The sequence below is a fragment of the Rhea americana genome, unplaced genomic scaffold (genome assembly GCF_003343005.1).
Source record: "Rhea americana isolate MKP2758 unplaced genomic scaffold, rheAme1 scaffold_36, whole genome shotgun sequence".
NCBI lineage: Eukaryota > Metazoa > Chordata > Aves > Rheiformes > Rheidae > Rhea > Rhea americana.
In genome coordinates, this window is record NW_028186490.1 from 670,922 (window position 1) to 688,413 (window position 17,492).

The window sequence follows — 17,492 nt, forward strand, 5'->3', positions numbered from 1 at the left end:
AACCATTCAGGTTCAACTACAGTTCAGGGAACAGTAACTGTTTGAACAGATTTTTTTTGTTCAGATCTAGTTTGAGTCCTTGCCCTACAGGCCTGACATAATGCTGAAAAACAGCTGGAAGATGGAAACAGAGAGGGACCTTTTTGGTGCGATGTACTATTTTTAGGGAGAACAGCTCAGAAACCCAAATGCGTTCCTTCCCCAGTCCTCTCCCTATCTCAAGCCATTTTTAGGTTGAAATTGGCTCAGAGATACATTCCCCATCACAATTCCCTGATGGCAGTCAGGCTCTTCCTTCTTCCTAATCTTGTAGAGATGGGGGAAAGAAAGGGGGAGGAGGACGCAGCACAGACTCTCTCATAGGCTGCAGGGCTATTGCCAGGTTTGCAGTGTCCAGTGTGCCTTTGCACACCCCTCACAGGCAGACGGCTGCTCAGCCCATGGTGCCAGCTATGCAAGGGCAGCCAGGCCAGCAGGCACAGTGTGGCTTGCTGAGATACTGCGGTGGGAAATGCAGAAAAGGCAAGGAAGGGCTCTAGCGTGACAAGGATGGGTAGCAAGGCCAGGCCTGAGCAGCTCAGAAGAAGAGCATGAGGGTATGGGGAAATACCAGTACATATCTGCGGTGCTGAATGGAGGGAGCTGGTCCCTGCTGGGAAGAGGAACCTGGATCAGATAAAGGGGGCATGAAGAATATTGGCCAGTGTTGGCTGAGAGGAAGAAGAAGGGAAGATTGGGGGTGGCAAAGAAGAAGGACAGAGGAAACCTCAGTTGCCTTGAACAGGACTCCAAACCCTGCAGGAATTTGCCTGCTATCACCTGGCTTTTGATACCCTGTGCAGAATGGAGGATAGAGATTAGTGCCCTGCTGACCTACCTTTAGTGGAAGCAGAGCTAGAAGGTCGCTTAAGACCACTTAGCCCCTGCAGCGGGATATCTCCACCTTCCAGCACACTCTTGTAAATTTGCCTTTCATTCTCCAAGCCAGCAGGGTCCCCCGGTGCAAATTCTGATTCTCTCTTCACTGCATGGTAGCTGGGTGAATATGTGGAGGTGGAAAACAGTTCACAAAACAGGAAAAAGGAAGAACACCAGTGGGTTACTTCTGTTTGCTGAGAGCATTGGGAAAAGCAAGAGGAAATCACACTTATGAACCCAGGTTGGACTGAGCATAAGGAACTGATGCTTCAGGCTGGCAGAACAGCCGAATGAAGAGGTTATGAACACGTTGCAATTATATGTTCTGGGTTTTGCACTACCCTAGCATTCTCCACCTAAGGGAGCTCTCTCAGCTCAGTCCCCCAGGAAACAGGTGGCAGGAAAGCATTCCTCCTTTATTTTTCAGGTAAGAAAACAAGAGTCACAGAGCAGCTACAGCTTTCCTTACAGACACACAGAAACTCAGTGGCTAGCTGCCAGTTGATGACACATCTTGCAGCTCCCAGTCCTCTCTCCTTAAACATCAGTCATGCCAGCCTCTTGGTTACAAAGCACAGCTGCACAAGAGTCCACCTCAGCCTGCTGAGACTCCCAGTTAACATTAGAGGACAAGGCTGCCAGGGCAATTCTCTGAGCCCACCAATAAGGGTCTATGCAATGAAGCAACAGTACCATGCTACAGACACTATTCCAAGAAAATTCCCATATGCACACAGTTCTTTAGCTCAGCTTTGCTTCAGGCTTTCACTGTAGGGAGAACAAAATCCTGGGTTCTAGGGCTACCACACAGACATAAAAACAGAATGCCAGACTCTGAGATGTTTATTAAAAATAGACACAACTGTAATTTGTTAGGCCTTTGAAGATCGAAGAAATTTATTACAAATTCCTTTCCTCAGTCATGAATCTAAGCACTAGTTTGGTCCCACATCTGATTTCTAGAGTTGTTTCCTCTCTGAAAACATAATCAGCACTGCCATGGTATAACTGGCCCTTCCAGTTACAAAAGACTTGCTGAGCAATCAGGCAGACAGTGCTTTCCTATGAGCTGATTCATCCAATATCAGTTCTTGTGCATTCTCAACCAGACTCTTCAGAATAAGATACAGGCTCATATGCAAAGCTGTTCTGGGGCCAAAGTCTGGTTGCTGGAGAGTTTAAAAATTAAAAAAAATAGGTCATTTGCTGATTCACGGAAAACATTTTGAAAGCTGGTTTACCTCCTTATGTCCACTGATGATTCAAATTTAAGTGAGTGTGGAGATGCTTGTCATTATGCATGCTTATGTGAAGATAAATTTGTACATGCATCTGGTTATCTTGAATGGATGCTGTGCTTACAGGATAAAGAGAAAGCTTTGAAATACATCAGAGGACTGGTTATGGGGGTAGAATTACACAATGTCTGGATCTCAAAGAAGATTTTTGTTTCCGGACAAAGAAAATCAGATCATATGAGCGCAGACCCATAAACTGCTTTCTGATAAAATAGCTATTGAAAAACAACACTAAAGAGAAGGGTAATACTGTCACTTTTTCAAATTAGGCAATGCTCCCAGGGGAGCAAGAGTCAGAGCCATAGCTACAGAGCTATTTTGTCTTCTGTGAGTTATCCCAGTGCCTCTATCTGTCAGGTTCCTGAGGAAATTTGACCAGTTGCCGCAGAGGATAACGACTCCCCTGAGAGGTAGAAGTATTTTACCCTTATTAAAAACCAAAGGGTTCAAATGATCCTCTTTTGAGCAAACACCTAAGGGAGCAAGAGAAGGCATCTGGCAGAGCACCATCACTGGTTGCTCCCTCATCAGGGCCAGCCAGTACTATGTGAGAGTAAGGTAGTCTGCAGAAGGCCTGAATCAGGTGAGCAAACGGAAGAGCAGCATTGCAGAAAAGACAACAAACTCCATGGATCTTTTCTCCCTATTCTCCACAGGCTGGAAAGGGAAGAATACGTGAATCCACTGGGCCCCATTTGCCCTCTCCCATTTCCAGGCTACTCAGGTTGCTTCCCTTCCTCTAGCACAGATGCTGGCACTACTGCAAGCTGAGGGTGGTGTCAGAAACAGCACAGGCAGTGCAGGAAACCTCATTTGCTAAGAGATCAGTCTATGCACATGGAAGATGCTTTTCAGAAGAGAATGGTGCTCTGTGTGCTGAAAAGCAAAGATGACACTGATTTTCTATTCGTTAACGTAGATGACAATGTAATACACATATGTCAGATCTCTTTTATCTGGAGGATAGTTCTCCTGACATGATCTACAAACTGTAATCCTGCATGTACAGATAGAGCCTGCAAGGCTCCATCCAGCTCCTACAGCTTTGGGCTAACAGTCTTTGGTGGGAAATAGGATGGGCTTCAGCAGATGACCTCCACCAAGAGGAGCAAACCTGGCCTACTTGGTAAAAATAAGATTCACAAGGTTTGTAACTCTTTTAGGACAATCAGGAATTAGGATTCTTATGCTAAACTTTTAGATTTCTTTTTATTATTTTGCTCTCTTCCCACCAAAACTAAAATGTCATAGGAGCATCTGATTATAGGAATGAGACAACCAACAAATAAGAATAGTGCAAGTTTTCCTGCAAAATGAAAACAGACAGAAGAGAACGGAGTCGCAATAGGCCTTTAGGGAAAACCACGAGGGGAGGCAAACACATGTGAGTTTAATGGACAGCTGGAGGAGAACATGCTTTTCCTAACAACGCACTCCTGCAGAGGGGATCACTGTACCTAGGCGGAACATTACGTGTCCAGTCCAATTAAAGGGAACAGCATGTTCACAGCAGGAGCTCTACAGCACCTGTAACTCAGCACAGCTCAGAATCTGGCCCCAGATCTTTTTTTTTCTTCAAAATAAACTATCTCCACATACAACATGTTCAGAGTATACTGCTTATTACATATTCCTCCACAAAAGCAGCACCACATTACATTTTTGAGAATATTGCTATTACTACTGCTCTTTTCTTCCTGGAAGCTAGACTATTGTTGCCTTTCATTAACAAGGATCCTTCTGACCTAGTGTGCATAACTGGGAACCTCAAACATGATCTACATTTTTAATTTATCATACCTGAGTAAGAGAAACAATCTCAGTTCTTTTCAAGCAGTAAAGTTACTTGCATGAAGGTAGAGTCAATTTATAAACTTCATCAAAAAGGAGTTAAAGTAATGTTTGTTTCTAAAAAAGTTGCTGTCTAGCACAATCAGCAATTCTTACCTAGCCAGTGCAGTCATTCATGTAATCACTTCAAATTTTACTCAAGACCAAAGAGCATACACAGTATTTGAGTCCAGCTAAAGCGCAGACGTAAGTCTTGTGATACATGCATCTGTTTATACGCCTCACCGAAAAAAAAAAAGCCAACCCTTTTCCAGCATCCGAAATCCTGTCCTACATACCCTTAGACTGCAAAAATTATATCAAAAGCAATTTGAAAACTTACTAGGGAGAATGGTCTGTAGAAGTTTCCAAAGGAGTAACACCTGCTGTATTCTGCAAAAGTCCAAACAAAGGAGTCATTGATACACACTTACATGTGAGGAGAAAGAAAAAGTCTTGCATAAGTAATTTTCCATCTATTGCTAGAATATTAGCTTTTGGAAGACATTGAGATTTAAGTCTAAATGCAATCTAAGCTGTCAATGTCTCTGCAGAAAAGCGACAATTTTCTTGAGCTCCTTCAGGGCAGTGACAGGTTTTAGCACAGCCAATGCCTTTCACTTCACTTATTTTTTGTCTGCAAATGAGTCATTGAGAATAAAGCCAAAAGCAAGAAGAGATAACCAGGTGGGCCATGACCAGGAGACACATGCTTATAATTATTTCCCCAAGCTTTTCCCCCAACCGGTCACTGCTCCCCTTTGCTTTAAAGGTATATTACATTTCTGCAGCACAATACATTCCTCAGCGTTCAAATAAATATCATAGCACTAACAAGAAAAGCAATCTTTCAGTCCAGTTTCCTTACTTAAGAGAAGCAATGCCAGCTGCACAGGTTCAATAGCAAAAGCCAGTTCTCATCCGCTTGCTTTAAATCCATCTAACACTTCTTAGGCACATTATTCAAAAAACTGAAGGCAATTTGGGAAGAAATGCTATATTTGGTCTCCCCTTTCTATCTGAGGATTCCTATGCAGGAAGAAAAATCAAATCTTGGGTTGGAAAAAGTAGCTTTTTCAAGTCCTGGTGAAACACCAGAGTATTTAAAAAAAAAAAAAAAAAAAAAAAAAAAAAAAAAAAAAAAAAAAAAAAAAAAAAAAAAGGAGAGAGAGAAAAATTGGCATGTTACCAAATTAATCTACCATTTCATGGTTTGAGTCCTGCTGACCCTCAGAACAGCAGCAGTGGCCGACATGCCCTAGAAGGCCACGGTAAGGTGCAGCTTAAGGAAAATTGTAAAATCTCTTGCAAATATCCAAATCTTGGGCAGGCGTAAGCTCCTAACAGAGAGCAGGGCTTGTATGAAGGCAGGGTAGATGGCAACACGCTTGAAAGGCACGAGACGATGACGTGACGCCAACCAAGAATTTTAAGCTGATTGCTGCTGCCTATTCATGTGAAAAACGGAGAGGGGTTTTTGCAGACACAGAACTCAAAACAAACCCTAAGAGGAGGGACAGGGTGGGGGGAGAGGTTGAAAGGGAGCAGGGGAGAAAGGGACTCACTGTATCTGAAATGGATTTCAAGCCGGATTCTCAGCATCACGTTCTATTATTTCTGACAGCTACACAGCAAGCCATGCAGTCAGAACGGTCAGAACCATTATTTATCCCAACCTCATTTAATAATTATCCAGCAGTGAATAGATTAGAGCAGAGAGTTTGGAAACAGGGATTGGCAGCATGAAAAGAATAGGAAATACCTTCTGTAGCTTTTTATCTGGTGCTTTATAAAGCTTCTCCATTTTTTCTAAATCTGCCTCTAACTCAGTCTGGTAGAGGTAGAGGTCTTTTTCTAGATCAGTCTGGTTAAAGAAGGAGAAGAAGAATGGGAAAATAATGCTTAGGGTTAAGGGAAACCACAGGAATGTTAATTTTGAAAAAAAAATAGCCTTTTTAATTGAAAAAAATAGACAAAGATGGTATGGACAATACACAGAAATTCACTAGTAATTAATCAATTGTGTTTCAATCATTACAGAGGCAACTGCTTTAAGCATTCAACATTTAAGATCAAGAGATGCACAGGCCTGCTAAAATCTAATTCTACCAACCTAAAGTTATAAAACCCAGCTGTAAAAAAGAAATACCGTAACAATATGCAATATGCTGTTAGTATAATTATCACTGCAGGTCAAGACAGCAAAATCACCACTCTAAACTATGGCTGATTGTGCTTTAAGAATTATTAAATCAATTTACTAGTTACTTAATTGTTAGGCTAATGAGCTCAAGCCCAATTAAAAAAATCACTCACAAGCACACAAAACCCAAGCAATGCTACAAAAATATATCCACACACACATACATATATACTAGATGCTGTAGTACAACGTACGCAAGACAGAATTACCTTTCTATCCTCTCTAGTAAGGATAGAGCAATCTCCAGGAGTATAATCCCAAATCTTTTTTGGAGGCTGATGGAAAGCAGAGGAAGGAAATGAGGAAATGAAGATAAGGAAAGACATCACAAAGAATATGGAAACTGGATTAGAACAGAGGGAGGATACAACAGGGGGATTGCATCAACACTGAAAAAGATTAAAAAAAAGAGAGAGAGAGAAAGAGGGATAAATCTGCTATAGCACAAATACCAAGAGATCATGGGAGGTAAAAGGGAGCATGCATGCAGTCTGGGAGGGGCTATTCTCAACACTGTTCAAGGACATATTTTTGCAAGGTGCTCTTACGGATTTTACACTCTCTAGAGGGAGCCCACAGCTGGTGGTTAAAGCATTTTTAACACAACAAAATAAAAAAATGAGGGTGAAAAACCACAGTCAGAAAAAGCATTTGCTTTGCTCATTCTTCTTTTCAAAAGGAAAGGATAAAACAAGGGCCTTTCATAAAGAAAAGGGAGACAGCTTTCCCACCCCCAGCAGACTATGAATACATACCATGTGAACAAATGTCTGAATTTCCAGTGTTGGCATTGTGGGGCAATGAGAATGCAGAGTTGTTATTTTTTATTTCATTGCTTTGGAGGGGTTGTTCGTGGGGGAGCTTGGTGGAGGGGGTGGGACACAGGGAACTTTGGGAACTAGCTGTTTAAAATTCAACCTACACATGAAGACTCAGATTTCTAATTAAGATTTTACTGTTTTATACATGTGTAAATAGCAGGGAGAACCGTTCAAAGTGAGAGACTTTTTCCTGGTATTCCTATCCAAATAATGCCATGCTAATAGTCTCATCTCAACAGAAATGCTCCTTACTGATATGCTCAAGGAGATTTTATTCCTGTGAAATCCAAATACATTTGCACTTTATGGTAGATGGTCCTGCAGAAATTCAGATTTGAGATTTGGAGGGAGGAACTGGAAAGGGAGGAAGCAAGAAGGCAGAGCATGCACTCCTTTTCCCAGCCCCCTCCTTCTCCACTTAGAGCAAATTGCTCACTCAGTGCTGTCTCAGAAGGGGCTGGGAGAAGATGCCCCATGAGTGTGCCTCTGCAATCAGAGCGAAAAGCAACTGAACAGCAGCCTGACTGAAGGTCAAGTTCTATGGATGGCCTTCATGGCACTGCGGGGTCTGGAGGAAGGAGGGAAGGAAGAAAGGAAAAAGAGCGAGCATGTGGGGACTCAGTCTCAGCAGCACACTGAAAAAGCATCCATGCTGCAGAGACCAAACCTAGAATCTCCCTGAAACAACTGGATGTTTGTCTGCAGGGCACACGCACATCCACGCAGCTGCCTAGAAAGGGTTGTGTGATGCTGAGCCAGCAGTGTCACTTCATCCACCCTAGGCTGGCACCTGCGCTCTCCTCAACAGAAAGCCACATTCTGGACTTTATAGTGTGTTTGGAGAGCACCAGCCACAAGCTTATAAAACTCCTGTGCTCCCTCTTACCAAGGATGTTTCCTGGCCATGTCATGTAACTGCAAATAAAGTCACAAAGCATGGGAAATCAGGCCTGTAAAGGTACACATTTTTTGCAGTGCTGGGGTGGGGGGAAGAAGCTGGCCAAACAGAATTTCTGAAAATCCCAGGCCCTGGTAAACACAAATGAAAATGCTTTGGTTATACACAGGCCTTAGTCATAAGCTGGTCACAAAATTCTGGAGTGAGCACTACAGCAAAGACAAGAGTCTCTTTTGGCTCTGGTGACTCAGCTCAGACGGAGCTTTGCTGAATTTCTGTCAGATTCCAGCAAGGGGCAGCGCTCTCTCAAACTCTGAGATGGCACCTTCAGCTCCAGTGCCTGGCATAATGTCAAAGCACAACACCCCTAACACCATACTAACAGGCTGACATAGCTCATGGGGGACCATGCTTGCATGGCTTTGAGCTAGAGGAAGGTGACATGGGAAACCATTTCAAGGTAATTAGTAAGAAAGCAGCCCTTAACATTAGTGCCTTGAACATGGTGGGGAACTTGCTACCAGAACAGAAGCTCTGTTGGACAAGAATTGGATTGCTAATGCAGTCTGAGACATCCTCTTCTGAAGAAAGGCCAAGGCTGCACGATGAAAGCACAAACACTTCTAAGTGTTACATATATCCTCACTTCTAGACAGGCCTGAGGGCATAAATGTTCTTTTTCCTCTGACCCATGAACCAATACCTTACACTAACTCAAAGGAACGTCATCCTGGAGATGACAAACCTTCATCCCTTGCAAGGGTATGCGACTATTACATGGGAGCAAGAGAGAGATAGGTTTCTTCTCACTTTGTGGAAACCATAAACTGTGATGACTTGTGGAAAGCTAAACTGTTTGGATGATATTTCTTTACAGTCTCAGTGACGTAGGATAGGATTCACCTTACCTGACTTTTGCTGCCTATAAGCTACAGGTATCTAACCTCAAACATTTTCATAGCTCCTTTTTTAGCTTGGAATAGAAGGCCCATAGCTAAAAGCATAGCGGACTATGACAAATGGGGATTACCTGGCCTCTGAACACAACTGTTTTCCAGCAAAAATTATGCAGTTCAGCTGATGCGCTCAGACTGGGCAACTGACTTTAGGCAGCTACATTCAGTGCAGAGGAATTTTGTCACTTCCGCAAGAAAAGAGAGCAAAGTTCAGTTTTAAGGGAAAACTGCCCTCTGGTGTCCATGTGCAACTGCCTTTGAAGCCTGTGAAGATAGTACTGAGCTCTAAAATATACTTCTGTTTTGCTGTACATGTAAGCAAACCTGAGCAATGCTCAAAAAATTTTTGCAAGGGCATTTGACAGTTGACCTCAAGGGGAAGGAGGAAACAGCCACTACACTGAATCAGTAAGAAGCTGGTATCAACACACTGGTGCAATAAAAGTAGGTAACAGTATTTAATAATGAAGTTAATAGTGTTTAACTAGTGCGAACCGGGCCATAAAATGCTACAGAAGTCCCTCAGAACATTTTCTTTCAGTAGCTTTGTCCACGGATGTGTTCCTCTCTCAAAACGTTCTCTGTCCTACCAAATAGGTAAGCTTTGATTTCTCAGTCTGGAAGGAGATGAAGCAAGGTGTCTTTCACACACACAGCAATGTAGCTGCATTTGAAAAGAAAGTATGCTGCTCTCAGACTCTTCTCTTGATATTTCAGGGAATGGCCTGGGCTATTTAACACAGACTGAGGCACTTTATTCAGGTGATGGGCAGTTACAGGCATAAGGGAAGGAGCAGGAAATAAGGTCATGATCAGTTTAAAGATAACTGGAAATTACTGACCTACAGTTTACAAGCCAAAGGCAGGAAGAAACGAGTAATCCCCCTTGGTGTAAAGCTACCTAGCAGGGAAAGTAGCAGCTACCCTGGACCTTGTTAGGAAGGGAGAGAACAAGTGTTCTGAAAGAGCAATTTCATTAATGAGAACAGGGCATTACTGCCACCATTAACAACAAAAAGGCAATCTGAACTACGGTGTGTGAAAAATACTGCCTTGTTGGTCCATTTGGCTGTAAGGTTGGGAAAGTTTGTAAATGGCTTCACGGAACAGTGCTTTGCCTCAGCACCAGGACTAAGTTATGAACAATTACATTTTAAATTGAGTAGGGCAGCTAGTTCCAGGTTTAGGGCTTAGCAGAGAGATGTGACAATCATTAAAAAAGGGAGGATGACTTTATTGGTCATTGCAGCTATCAAACTTACCGGTTTCCCAAACTCCAATTCCGAAAAGAATTTATACCAAGGTTCATTCTTTAAATCTATCTCTTCTGGGCTTATATCCCGAGTCTAAAGGAATTGGTGACAGGGGAATGGAAGAAAGAGAAGTATAACATTATGCAAAGAATACACAGAAAAGGGACTGTTAGAGATGCAGACTCCATGGTTTCCATTTTGAAATGTGTATATTTAGCTTTATAATTTGGAACTTCTACAGCATCTCTCCCACAATGGTCATAAACGGCTTTGCTAACATCAGTTAAGCCTAACAGCATCATTGTGAGAGACATGAATATGGATGGATTCCATTTTATAGACCAGGAGATCCACGCAAAAAGAGATAATGCAGCTTGCCCAGTATCATGGGGAAGCTCAGTGGAAGAGCTGGGAATCAATCAGTTCCCCAGTCATACTGGTAGCCACTTTCACTGCAAAGGTACAAAGCTGCACATATTTTTTAAACTTTCGTTTAATCCTTAATTGGCCAAAAAAGAGATTTTTTTTTCAGATGTATTTTATGAGACCTGAATCAAATACTGCAAAATACTGCATCTTTAACAGCACATGAATATGTGAGAAACCCTGATCTATACACTGCAAACAGAGTGAAAGGTGGTTTTCTAAATCAAAGGGGACACAATCAGAAAGAGTGCATTCCTGAAAGACCTCTGAAGGGATGGATACAGAGACAATATAATTTGTTTCTTCACAAATAAATGTTAGAGAATCAGACAAAACTAAAATGAAGGAAAACCAGACAGGACAGATAACAGTACAGTTGAAAAGAAAATTCAATTTTGTTCATAGTATCTGTTTTATGAAACAAAAATAGTTGAAACAGTTGCAGCTGTTTAGTAACACGACCAGTGACGTAGATGTAAGAGAATAAAGTCCATTGCTCGGTTTTATGAGATGCCACTCCCCAAAGGATATCTAACTCTTGTATTTCAATGTACCTAGCCCTAGACATAATGGATCTCAGTATACTAGAAATATTAATATGTTAGGTCCAACGTGCCAGTGAGAACCCAACTGCCTCATCTCAACATGTGATGAGCCACACAGAGACTAAGGGCCACCAACATAAGTGTCTATGCAAATCTTAGTGGGATGGGACTATCGAGGCAAGGGAGAAGGAGGGACTTCCCAACAGCCCCAGGCTTTACCAGGTGCCCTTAGAGTCTGCCACACAAAAAAAACTCCAGCAAAAAGGCTCAAAGTTGATGCTTGAAAAGGGGAAATGCTTAGGTCTGAAAGATAAATGGTTACCATCACGTTTGATCTCTAAGGGCCTAGAGAAATAATCAGACATTTCTCAAAGGCAGAGTAGAAACAATGTCTCCATTTCTTCTTCATTGCCTTCGGACTAAAATTACTCATCTCATCATGCCACTGTAGTTTGCTGAAGATAACAAAAAGCCCTCTGACGTCAGTGAGAGGCTCCTCTTTGCTCTGGTTTTAGATCAGGCTCCTGATAGTCACAACTCTGGGTGTGACTGCCAAGAGATACAAGAACTAGTCACTACACACTGTATTACTGTGGTATCTAATTATATTGATAAAGACCATGAAGCCACTATTTCCAGACTTTTCTTCCATGTCTGTGATCTATGATACGGAATTAAAGCTCAAAACGCAACACCGAAAGTAACAGAGCTATCATGTCCTCTGATCTTTGATGAACTCTGTAGGGCTTTTCTCAATTATACTGGTCATGCCACTGCTTGTGGTTTTTTGACTCTGATTCAACAGTTGAGTTATGTACCTGATGAAGTCTGAACATGTGAATAGTACCACTAGTTATGTCAGACCTTTCAAAAAGGCTTGAGTGTACTGACAAAGCAGGTCTTTTGCCACAAGGTTTAATCCTGTTTGTTTTCTGTGAGACAAAATTGCCACTGAAATCATCAGAAATCTTGCTCCAGGAGGGATGGCAGGACTGGAGCTGTGATACTGTGTTCAAACCATTCCTCAATGGCATTTCTCTACTGAGCTGAGCCAATGTCCAGTGAAATCAGTTATGCAGGTGTGAAAGGAATTTGGTTGCATGATCTTTAAAAAGTCATGGACTTTGGTTGTACTTGGAGCAAAAGAAAACCCACTAAAACACTAAGCACAAACACCATGTCCCAGATCAGACTTGATTCTATATTTCTATTGATTTAACTTTCTGTTCACTCTTGTGTTTCAGTAAAAATCCAAGAGTTATGTTTTTCACGACCACTCCTCTACTACTGCATGACCAGCTCTACGTCAGAGCTGTTTATGCAGAGAGTCCACTTTGTACTCTGAATCTCACAGTCAGCTAGCGCTTCAGACTGAACCCTCCAAATAAATGTTGATATAGAACAATTACATTTTTAGGTATCAAACTTGTTATTCAGTAATAACCTCACTCAGTATTTTTGAGCACTTAACAGTGTCACACTCGTACCGCTGAAGAACGTTTCAAATGAGCTCTGGTGACTTACGCAGAACTGGTTGAGGAGGCTAGCACTGTCTCTCTGCTCTGCCCTTTGCCAAGCATCCTCAGCCAAGCCTGCAGAAGGGGACTTTTGTATGACCCCACCTGTTACAATTCACAGCACTACTTATTAACTCTAATTGAAATTGGTGACAGCTCAGTTAATACTCCAGACCATCACAGTAGGTGTGGAGCCAGCTCATATTCAATTCTTCAGCCCTGCCAGGGAAGTGGTGAGCACCAGCAGAGGAACAGGGCAACTGAGGGGAGATCGCATCTCCTAAAGCACCCCAGCAGGCATCTCCAGGGCACAATACTGATACTTCAAAAAAACTAGTTGTTATGTGTTTAAAGCCAATGACATAAAAGGAATAGAAATAGAAACTGAACCCGCCTACTTTGTTGCATAATGCCTTCCTACATCATCAACTAGTGCTGTGTCCTAGATAAACTACAGCTGGTAAACCAGCTGCTGAACAGGTCACAGTGTTAAACATGGATTAAAAACTAGGGTTAGTGATCCATACTTAACACAGAAAACAACACATCAAAAAAGAAAAAAGCCTCTCAGTCCCCCTGGACCTTGCTCTATAGAGAACAACAATGTTAAAAAGTTATGCAAAACAGTTTCAAAACAAAATACACAGGAAATACACAGCAATGTAAGTATAAAGAATCCTATTGGAATGGAACTGGACCAGCACTTGGGGAATGCACTACAACCACAGGATCAAGCCACAGACTAGGATAAAACAACATTACCATCTTTTCATTGTTCAGAACCGAAGACTTTCCTGGCTGATAGTCATAAATGCTCCTGGGCTCTGCACGATATTTTCTAGTGTCCACCTTCTTGTCTGGAGGCTCCCAGTCATTCCTGAGGAAAGAAAAACCAATTAGCTGAAAACATGGTGGTTTCCATGGAGACAAGCACTTTCCTTTGACAGGCGCCCTCCCCTGTTAATCCTGGTTTAATCAGGGAACTTTTTTTAATCTAAGAAGGAAGCCTGCTGCAAGAAGAACTGGTCAGATAGGACTCTGAGCATATATTTGTTTATTTATAGCAGGCAGAGTTTGACATGGCTCAGCTGCTGAAACCACGGAAAGAGACAGAGGGGGGTTTCTCCAAGTACATTTAATGAACTGCCAAACCTCTGTATCTTTCACTATTGGAAACAGCTTGGCAATGGGCTTCAGCTAAGCGCACAAATGCCAACATGTCCAAACTTTGAGCTGAACCTAGAGTAAGTTTCTTCATTTTGGCCAAGCCATTGATTATCTGAGTATTGAGAAGCAGCTACAACTGATCTAGACTCTGGGGGCACTCCTTACTTTCTAATGCTGGGTGAGGTCCAAGAGGTGATCTTTACTAGAGATGTGAACCAATTAGCTCAGACTAATATATATAAAAATGGCTAAGAACAGTCCACTAAATCCAAAATGGTATAATTTTGTGCTATGTCCACATGGGCACTGTTCAGACAGTATTAGTCACAAAGCATTCAGGGTCCATATCCTGTAATGTCCAATTCCTCCCTAAAAGGTAGTATATTCAAACATGTTGAGTAGAACAATCAATACTTGTGAAAAAGCCCAGAAATCAGGTAATTTAACATTGCCTATACCCATGCTGGTAACTAATTCTGAACTTGCAGTTAATACATTCTGCCTTGATTAGTACTGGTGTGTGGATCTATCTCACCTAGCATTCACCATCCAAAAGCGAGGCACCTAACTTGCACTGCTACATCAGGCCTTCTCCCACTTACCCTACTGACCTGGTATGGGATAAGAACTGCCCACTGAGATGGCTAGCCAGCCTTCTCCACTGGCTTTGGAGGGACACAGATGGTTAATACTTCTGCTGCTTAGAACTAACTTGACTGCATAAGATTCCAACCACAGAGAAACATCTCCTTGGTGAAACATTGTTTATTTATCACTAAATAACAGGAAGAACAAATTACTCTAATCCTTTCACTCACAAAAGTTTTCTCAGAGGGCCAGAGTATTATGTCTTCAATTGCTATGCAGGGAAGAGCTGTTTTCTCAGCAAACTTGTTCTCCTGATCTGGTGGCCAGAGGTGCTCACTGAACTGGCAATCTCAAAGTTCATTTGAGGCAATAAGTGCAACACATAAGAGGAGTTGGAAATTGAAGAAGGGAGGAGTAGTTTAAAAGCTAGGAGAACTGAGCAGTACATAAGATATTCATTGCTATTCCACTTTCCCTCCATTTGGTAAATGCATTCATTACTTTTACAAAGAAGTTTAAAATACATGGTAACAAACAAAGCAAAAAAACAGCAGGGAAGTAAACTTGAAAGATAAAAATTAATATAGCTAACTAGAACCTACTTCCAATAAAGTCCATGTTGATGGTTCTCAAGGATGGACAATGGAAAAAAACTTCTATCAAGGCTCAAGCTAAACCCAGATTCTCCTTCTCCATAATTATTTGTATTTGCTTGTATTCTAAGGTGCCTTCATGGTGCCACAATGAGCTGAGAGCTTCCACTGTGCCTCTGCTGTGGTAGGCACTGTACAGACATGACACACAGTGGACACTGCTCACTCTAGGCAGGAAACTAGCTATGTGACAGAGGGGGTGATACCTGCTGAAAAAGACTGACACAACAGGGGTTTGGTCTGTGACAGTGAAGGAACTCACTGGTGCCTACTAGAAGTTAGTTAAATTATATCTCCACATCTCCCCAAAAAGTTCAGCTTGAGCCATGAACCTAAATTTTGCATCTTTGTCCCCTTGTTGCAAACCTAAATTTTGCTTTTTTGTCCCCTTCCCAATTCACAGCTTGAAGAGATTCTTCCAATACTGATCCAAAATAGATCTTGATTCACATCACCTTTCTGGGCTTGACTTCAGCGACGAAGTACGGGTTGGCAGTGGCAAAGTAGCAGACCTCTTAACAACCTTTTCTGAGTCGATATTGTCCATCTCACTCCTGGAGCGAGGAACTGAAGGCTGGGCTCTTGCTGCAAGGTAAGTTAAACACAGAAATGTTGGTAAATTGGATAGGAGGCTGATAAAAACATTCTTTATGTATCCTTTTCATCTGAGAGATCGCACAAGAAATGTGAGCTACTTACTGTCCTCAGAATAGGAATAACGAGGAGAGTATGAATCGGAATCTTCATCTGAAAGACAAAAGTATTTTGCAAGTGAGTTGAAAAAGCCCCAAAGAATGAACACTAGAGACTTCTCTTGTTTCTTCTGCTAATACATTGGCCATAAATTCAGAGAAATACATTTAATACTTACAACAGAGAGAGGATCCTAAAAAAGAAAATTCAAATGAGGTTTAAATTGTATTTAAAAATAATTCTTAGAATACACATAAATATTAATCTAGTACCTGCACTAACACCTTTCCCTGGGCTCTCAAAGCACTTTAAAAAACAATCACTTTTTATTATAAAACTCCTCTGCAGCAAGTGTTATTAGATTTGCTTTATCAAAAGCTGAAAGATAAATTGAGTACTAAAAGCCAAAGTACAAGCCTAAAATAACCTACTAGGTGCTAGACACAATAATATAGCTGAGAAGTCCTGCTTCCAATCACAGATGATAATCACTGGGCCTTCTTCTCTGTAATAAACACGTTAACCCACTCAGATTCTCTTTTAAGTGCAGATAATGTTCCTGGCATGAAACACACGTGAATACTTGCACCAAGAGCCTCTTCTTGTTCTGAAGAGTTTAGATTTTAAATAGGAAAGATATGTCTACAGAATGCAGTGGTGATACTCAAGCAGCTCAAAAACAGCTAGCAATGATACAAGTGTAACTGAGTGGTATGGCCTGGACTCCAAGTTAATTAACTTTCCCTCATTGATTGTGAAAGTGTGGCACTGCATGAACAAGCTATATTGTTTCTAAGATCCAACTGATGCCTTGTGCTATGGAATTATTCACTACCTCATTCAAAGCTAACGTGGTACGGCATTGCACAGGGCAGACATGCCCCCAAATCAGGGTGGCAGGCTGAAAGCATTACCACCCAATTCACAGATGATGGCCACAGAGATTTGTGACTTGACCCAAGTCTGTGAAGGAAACTGAAAATCTCTGTGAAGAAACAACTGAAGTTCCAGGCATAAAAAGACAGAAAAACAAAATAGGTAAAGAAACCTGAAGGAAAAAAAAACAGACTGAAGTGTTACATGAACTTAGTGATATCAATCAACCACTGAAAAAAATCTCAGCTTCTCTCTGAAGGACATCAGTGAGCTATTGTACACATTCTCCTCTGCTGGAACAAAAACATGTGGGGGATAACACAGCTAACCTGAACTCATGACTTTAAACAAGCCTTTCAAAAAGGCTCAAAGACGACAACTTCTCTTAACCTTCTGCTCAATTCTCTTGCTGAAAGAATCGGAAGGTTTTAAATTCCAAACACATAGTTATTGACTCTCTTGTGCTTATTATAGTCTTTAGGCTAAATAATAGCAATTTTCAGGCCAACATCCACATTTTAGACCCAAATGACAGAAAATGAACAATTACACATTTTGTGTTATTACACTGAACTGTTGAGAAAATTGACAGGCATTCCTGTATAAAAGATGGGAGTTTTTTTAGATAGTACAGTATTTGGTATATCACAAAACTGTCTCTACAAATGGGGTATGTCCCTACAAATACAGATGAACAAAAGTCTAAAACTATCTTCACAGCCATTCATGTCTCATAGTATTTTTTTTAGTGTAGGTGAAAAAATTAAAAAAAAATGATTTACTTACTTGAAGGAAAATGTCTATATTCATTACAACTCATCATTCAGACAAGAGTATCATATAGGAAAAA

At 41.4% G+C, this 17,492-nt stretch overlaps 1 protein-coding gene across 28 annotated transcripts in view; it reads right to left on the reverse strand.

Moving 5' to 3' along the window:
- Nucleotides 1-17,492, reverse strand: part of SORBS1 (sorbin and SH3 domain containing 1) — a 121,012-nt gene that overhangs the window by 23,948 nt on the left and 79,572 nt on the right. For 25 of the 28 annotated variants that reach the window (XM_085312202.1, XM_085312201.1, XM_085312223.1 and 22 more), the window contains 8 exons: nucleotides 15,773-15,820; nucleotides 15,529-15,658; nucleotides 13,428-13,542; nucleotides 10,187-10,270; nucleotides 6,459-6,524; nucleotides 5,809-5,910; nucleotides 4,390-4,439; nucleotides 878-1,035 (listed from right to left, as the gene is read on the reverse strand). In XM_085312202.1, coding sequence (XP_085168328.1) covers nucleotides 878-1,035; nucleotides 4,390-4,439; nucleotides 5,809-5,910; nucleotides 6,459-6,524; nucleotides 10,187-10,270; nucleotides 13,428-13,542; nucleotides 15,529-15,658; nucleotides 15,773-15,820 — 753 coding nt within the window. The remainder of the gene's footprint in view (nucleotides 1-877; nucleotides 1,036-4,389; nucleotides 4,440-5,808; nucleotides 5,911-6,458; nucleotides 6,525-10,186; nucleotides 10,271-13,427; nucleotides 13,543-15,528; nucleotides 15,659-15,772; nucleotides 15,821-17,492) is intronic. The other 3 variants (XM_085312204.1, XM_085312207.1, XM_085312210.1) reach the window with 3 other exon arrangements.